At 65.4% G+C, this 6,856-nt stretch overlaps 1 protein-coding gene across 1 annotated transcript; it reads left to right on the top strand.

Moving 5' to 3' along the window:
• Positions 1-1,396: 1,396 nt before the first annotated feature.
• On the top strand, positions 1,397-6,264 carry SHISA8 (shisa family member 8). The gene is made up of 4 exons (XM_068972201.1): positions 1,397-1,932; positions 4,488-4,621; positions 5,337-5,483; positions 5,870-6,264. Exons 1-4 carry the CDS (start codon positions 1,397-1,399, stop codon positions 6,262-6,264), a joined length of 1,212 nt encoding a protein of 403 aa, XP_068828302.1.
• Positions 6,265-6,856: the final 592 nt, after the last annotated feature.

Below are 6,856 nucleotides of genomic sequence, written 5' to 3'. Positions count from 1 at the left end.
CACAGTCGGTGCCCTCCTAATGCCCTCATCTAGACAGTGGGAGGCCCCACATTGACCCTTCCCTGCCAGGAGAGGCAGTTCCTGATGTTAAAATGAGAAACTGAGGCAGGGAAAAGCAAGGCACCTCACCTGGCTTGCTCGGATCACATTCTGCAGTTAAAACCAACTTCAGAATCATAACTGAGCAGCGCTCTGAGTAGGTTCCCTCCTGGCCCCTACCCCTACCCCAGGGTTTGAGAAAGGACCTGAGGGTCCAGTGGGGACCAGGGCGCAGTGTCTGACAAGGGCTCTGCCCCAAGGGGAGTCCCTGCGGGTAAACCAATCTCCTCTCTTTCTCACCTGGGCTGGCAGGAGAGATCCAGGGAGCTCGACTAGGCCCTGTCCACCACTCATAGGCGTGTGGTCACTGCAGGACCCCAGCCCAGCGTCCAGGAAGTTCTGGGACCCAGGTTCGTGTCCCAGGGTTAACACTGAACCCGAGGCAGCCTGGAGGGGACCTAAACTTGGCCTTCTGCTGAGGCTCTGCTGGAAGTTTCCTTCCCATTTAACAGCCAGAACATCGAGGCGCGCAGAGGGAATGGCCCTGCCTCAAGCCACACTTGTGTCTGGATCGGAACTGGCATAGGGCACGGGGAGGATGGGGGACAACAGCGACCCGCCAGGGCTGCCCGGTCCCTTCAGTCCCCGCACCTGTAAACACAAGCGCTCCCGCGGCGGGCCTAGGGTCCGAAGGAACAGTCCCGAGAGCCTTGGGCTGAGCGCCCCGGAGCGCCCGTTCCGAGGACGGCTAGCGGCGGGCCTTCGGGGAGGGTCTCGGTGGGGCGCTCCGCCGGTGCGGGGCCCGCCGCGCCACAGCCCTCCCGCCGCCGCGGCCGCGCTCCTCCCCCGGCCCTGCCTCCCTCCCGCCTGCCCTCCTTCCCCCGCTCCCTCCCTCCCCCGCCCGCCCGAGCCCGCGCGGAGCCGGAGCCGCAGCCAGAGCGCGGGCAGCGCGGAGCGGGCGGCGGGAAGGCAGCGGCATCCGGCGGCCCGCCGCCCCCGCTAGGCCCGGGACCCGCACACCCGCCGGGCCGGGACCGGGCGCAGGCGAGGACCCGCCGCCCGGCCCGGGGGGGTGGGCCGTCCCAGGGCGCCGACTGGCCGGCTGGGGTCCGAGGTGAGCCTACGAAGAGTACGCGCCCACCGGAGACGCGGCCCCGCGAGGCTCAGACCGAACCCCGGCCCAGGGCCTGGGGTCCTCGCGGGAAGCTGACGACAGAGGCGGTGTCCTCCAGGACCCAGCGGCAGGGCGGCGAGGCGGGCGCGATCCCAGCGGGCGCGGACCAGCGGGCCCGGAGCGAGGCGGGACGGAGCCGCGGCGCGCCGCCATGCGCCGAGTGCTGTAGCCGAAGCGGGCCCGATGGAGCGGGCCGGTGCGCGGGGGCTGCGCGGCCGCCGCGGGCCGCCGGGGCTCGGGCTCGGGCTCGGGCTCGGGCTCGGGCTGGCGCTGCTGCTGGCGCGGCCGCCGTCGAGCCGCGCGGGGGCCCCCGAGGCGCAAGAGCCGGCGGCTCCCGGCACAGCAGCCCCAGCTGGGGGCGACCGCTGCCGCGGCTACTACGATGTGATGGGTCAGTGGGACCCCCCTTTCAACTGCAGCTCGGGCGCCTACAACTTCTGCTGCGGCACGTGCGGCTACCGCTTCTGCTGCCACGACGGGCCGCGGCGCCTGGACCAGAGCCGCTGCTCCAACTACGACACGCCGGCCTGGGTGCAGACTGGCCGGCCGCCCGCGCGCGCCCGCGACGCCGCCGCTCCCCGGGACCCGGGCCGCGAACGCAGCCACACGGCCGTCTACGCGGTGTGCGGCGTCGCCGCGCTGCTGGTGCTAGCGGGCATCGGGGCGCGTCTGGGCCTGGAGAGGGCGCACAGCCCGCGCGCGCGGCGCGCCGTAACCAGGTGAGCGCGCGCGGCCCGGGGCCGGGGCCCGGGTTCCCCTCCCAACCCCCTGGACGGCCAGCCTGCCGGGTGGGCTCCCCCTCTCGAGCCTGCTTTCTTCCTGGCCCTTGGAACCTCCGATGCTCTCAACAGCCGCCCCCTCCAGGTTTTGTCTCCCCGCTTCTGAGTCTCCAGGCCTGTTTCTCCCCCATCCCCCCTTCACGGAGGGAGACAGCCGATACCGCTCCGTCTCCCCTTGACCTTCCGGCGGGAGCTGGGCGCTGAGCGGCCTTCCCCCGCAGCTCTGGCCTCTTCTGGAGTTAGGGGGAGGGCAGGTCGCCCGACTGAGGGCGCAGAATCAGTGCCTGGCGGGGGGGGGGGGGGCCTGGGGCCAGAGCCCAACTAGCGCTGGGGTAGGGGGCGTGCACTGATGTAGCGTTGGGCATCTCAGGTCCCCAGGGAAGGGACATTTTCTGTGGCTCCCTTGGCTCTCTCCCCTCCTGCTTCCCTTCCCACTCCCCACCCCCCCTCCCCAAAGCTGTGACTCAGGGCTGACCTTATTTCCCTGGTGTTTCTAGAAGACCTCCCCATCTCATCCCACTCAGTGCCCCTGGGCAGAAGGGGATCCGCATTGGGTGCGGTACAGGTTCGTTTTGGCTGCGGTTTGGACAGGTGCTGAGTTCTGTGTTAAGTGGGGGTCACAGGACCCAGGTTCCCTACCTAAGCTGGGAAAGGGACTCTGGGGTTCCGTGTCCTAAACCTAAACTTTCACTTACACCCCATTCCCTGACACACACTCACATGCCCCCAGTCACCCCCATGCCCTGGGGCCTGTGCCCTCCTCACTCGCTCATCCAGGCCTGGCTCCCTTGGGTGTGTGGGCTGCTGACATGGTGTGCGACAGGCTGGTACTTAGAAGTGACCGTGGAGAGAGGCCTCCATGCCTGGGTGGGCTAGGTGTTAATGCTTCCCCACTCCTAGACTTCCTTCAGGGGCAGGAGGGCTTCCTTGGCACTCTATGGGACCCTCACCCTCCAGACCACCCAGCCCACCTGCTCTAAGGCAGCTGAAGGCGGAGCCAGGACTGGAACCCTGGCTTCAGCTGCTGGGCTGTGTGCGATCTGGTGCCTCTCACCCTGGGTGCTGCATGCTTCAGGGGCAAGGCCTGGGCCTCCTGAGTTTGGAGCCTCCTGGAGCTGGATGAGGGGGAGAAGACAGGGCCTGTCCTTGATCCGAGCGGGGAAGCAGGAACTGGGGGCCATGATGATGGAGGGGAGTGGCTGCAGCAGCCTAGGGACACATTCACCCGGAACCCACATTATCCTCAGGGGACCAGGAAGCAGGTCTAGTGATGCTTCTGGAAGAGCTGGGCCACCCCTGATGTGCTGTGTCCGTGGACCAGTGCCTTTTTCTGTCTGGCCTTTAGGTTCTATGTGCCCTGACTCCGATTTCTTATTTGGGGAGACCTGGAGCTTGTGTGTGGGTGTGCTCTGAACCCCTCCCTCCTCCCCTCGAGTCACACCCTTAATTCTGCTTTGTTGAGCTTGCTGGTCAAGGAAGGCTTCTCAGATGGCTTGGTGGGGAGTCCGACTCTGTCTCTGGAGAAAGTTTGTGCAAAGGCTCAGAGGCATGAATGTCGCTCAGGTGTTTGGGAGAGCTGGCTGTTGGGTGCTCAGAGATGAGACCACGGGGGTGAGCAGCCAAGGAGTGAGCAGGGGATGTGGATCGGCTCAGGCAGGCGCTAGGAGACCTCCAGCTCCTGCCACACTGCAGCCAAACTGCGCCCATCCCAGGTGTCCCATCTCCAGTGTGCTTCAGCATGAATCAGTCATTTGAGGCCCCAGCGAGGAGAAAATCATGGGTTCTGGACTGAAGGCAGCTGGGGTGAAGGCTGGGTTTGGCTGTCTGTGGGGAAGGCTCAGTCAGATCCTGTCACAGCTGGGTGGGGGCTGGGTGTCCTGGTACCCAAGGTCACACAGCCTTTGGTGCGGGGCTGGCACTGCGGGGGTCTCGTGGCTCCTCTTTCCCCACACTGTCCATCTTCCCTGCTTGTGCTGGCAGCTAAGTCCCAGAACACAGCAGAAACCCCTGTGGCAAGAGGGGAGGAAGGTAGGCAGGTAAAAAAAAAAGGCTTCCTGGTAGAGGAAGGATTCTGGTGGGCTTTGAAGAATGAGTAGGAGTTTCCCCAGAGGAGACGGAGAAGGAGTGGCACAAAGTCCAGGAGCCAGAGACACTGAGATGCTTGTGTTGAGAGAGGGGGCTCAACATGGAAGGTCTTGGGGAGTAGACTCCAGAACAGGGAGGAGGAGAGCCTTTGGAAAATAAGGTGGCCCTGGTTACACGTGACCCCCTTAGTTTCCTGACCTGCTCTGAGAGTTGGCCATGTTGGGGCTACAGGTCATGTCTGGGAGGAGAAACTAGATATTTGGGGCTAATCACCCAGGAGAGGGGAGGCCAGAAGGGTTGAAAGAGCTGCCCAGGGCCACACAGTGAGAAGTCATGGCGGGGGCTGCCTCTGATGGGCCAAACCTGGCTGACGGGGAAACAGGCTGCCTGTCACCACTCTTTCCCTGCAGGACACTGACAGAACTCCTGAAGCAGCCCGGCCCCCAGGAGCCACTGCCTCCACCTCTGGGCCCACCTCTGGGTAGCTGTGTCCAGGTGCAGATGGGTGATGGCCTTCCCCGGGGCTCCCCCCACAACAGCACAGGTGAGGCGGCTAGTGGCCGGGCCTTTGTTGATCCACAGCACAGAGCCGCCTTGTCAGGAGGGCCTGGGAGCAGGGGACCAGGGCGCTGAGGCTGTGAGCCATTTCTCAGATGAAGTGAGCTGCCCGCCTCTGTGAGGGGGGAGTGGGCAACTAGTCAGCTCCTCGTGGTGGACAGGGGTCCCTCCCAGGGTCCTGCAACCTCCAGCCTCTGGGACTCTGTGGAGAAGATTCCAGATTCAGGGATGCCCAGTTCAGACTCTGGGTCTGCCTGGTCCTAGGCTCTGGCCCAGAGCCCTGGCCTGCATCTGCGGCCTCTCGTGGGCCTTTTCCTTCCAGCTGGTGCCTCCCTCTTGGACTCTTGCTGGCGACGCAGGCTTGACAGCACCTCCCCTCCCCCCACTATGGGTTCCAATCCTCAAACATTCTCTTCCTCTCTGGGAGGAGCCGATCCTGAGCCCCAGCGCCAGGCTCCAATCGAACAAGCTGGCAAGTCATCCGTTAGATGAGCACCCCCTCAGGGCTGGCTGCTATTATTCACGTTTATTCTGAGCCAGGCCCTGTCCGAGGTACTGGAGATTCTGCCGTCAGGAGACAGAGGAGGAATAAGTTCCTAAGTCATCTCACAAGTTATCATTAATTGCCCTCCGGGAGTGGGCTGCAAAGAGGTGCAGGATGTCTTCCGGTCAGCGAGCCGAGTCTCATCTCCTCCTTCCAGACAAGAAACGCCCCAACAACGTGCCCCTGGGTTCGGTGACTGCGGGGCCCCCGCGCGCCCCCCGGCTGCAGGGGGGCGGCAACGTGACGCTGCAGCCCGACTTCGCTAAGTACGCCACCCTCAAGGCAGCCGCGCTCAAGGCCGCAGGTGAGAGGCCGGGTTTGTGCGGGGAGCGCCGGGCCCACTGCACCCCCGGAAGTGCAAGCGCTTGGATTATGAGGCTCGGCGTCCCAGTTCTAAAGTTCCCGGAGCTCCAGCCAGCGTCCGCATTGCCCCCTCGCTGATCGGCTCCCACGCCTCGGCCGCACCGCATCCCTCTCTCATCAGGCTGCGGGTCTGGGGCCGGGTAGCCGAATCTAGAGCCGGGGGGCGTAGCCTGTACCCTTCCTGGGTGGGTCTGAGACCCCCGCCTCTGCTGCCTGTCCCCGCCTGGAGGCGCTGAGACCCCGCCCCGGGACCTGGTCACGCCTTGAGGTCTGACCCCGCCCCGAAGTCTGGCCCTGCCGCCGACTCACGGCTCTCTGTCCCCGCAGAGGCCTCCGCTCCGGACTTCTACCAGCGTTTTCCTGCCACGGAACCCGCCCCGCTGACCCTCCCGGCGCGAGCCCGGAGGTCCCCCGAGGACTTGCCTGAGCTGCTCGACGCCTGCCCCTGGGCCCCCCCGGGCTACGCGTCCCCCGCCGGTTCCACCCCATCGGGCCACTACAAGGCCTGGACCGCCGGCCGCCCCGTCCGGCCCGCAGCCCGCGGCCACCTGGTGGTTCACGCCTCTCCCGCGCCCCGACGGCCAAGCCACGCGCCCCGGAGCCAGTTCAGTGTGGAGAAGCTGCCCGAGGCCTTCAGCCCGCAGGCCCCTGGCCTTTATGGCAGCGCCGGCCGCGGAACCCGGCACCTGAGCACCAACAGCAAAGCTGAGGTCACCGTGTGAAGAAGGGGCTGCCAGTTCTCTCGAAGCGTTGCAGCGCCGGGAGCCCTCTTCTGCCAGGGGGACTTGCCACAGGGCCTGACCGGGGGTGGGGGTAGCGCCCAGGCCGCGGAAGGAGGGATGCCAGCCTTTAAGTCCAGCACTTCTGCCTGCCCAGACTGGACCAGGAAGAGCCTTGGAGTCTTGCAGGGATGAGATGCACTGGGTAAGGCCAGTGGTTCTGTCCTGCGGGCTCCTTGTGTAAATACACCCTTTTCTGTGACTCCCATCCTTGAGAATAAAGGGGCCCCAGCTTGACTCTGAGAGGCACTGATGGTGGAGGTGTTGGTCATTGACTGGACAGACGGCAGTGCCAGCAGAGGGCACAGCATGTGCAAGAGCAGAGGACTGAGAGCTGGTGGGCAAGTGCTCTGGGAGCTGGGGAGAAGTAGCTGGAGAGGGTGGTCAGGGCTGAATGCCAGCCGGAATGTCCACACCAGGAAGAGCCATGGGAGGGGGGCAGCTAGGTCCCAGCCATCTTGGAGGTTGGCGCAGGGGAGAGAGCTGGTGGGCCCCCAAGGGTCCATGACCCTGAATGGAGGAGAGCCCCTCCAGC

This window comes from Capricornis sumatraensis, chromosome 4 (genome assembly GCF_032405125.1).
Source record: "Capricornis sumatraensis isolate serow.1 chromosome 4, serow.2, whole genome shotgun sequence".
NCBI lineage: Eukaryota > Metazoa > Chordata > Mammalia > Artiodactyla > Bovidae > Capricornis > Capricornis sumatraensis.
This window is presented reverse-complemented; position numbering and strand designations above follow the sequence as displayed.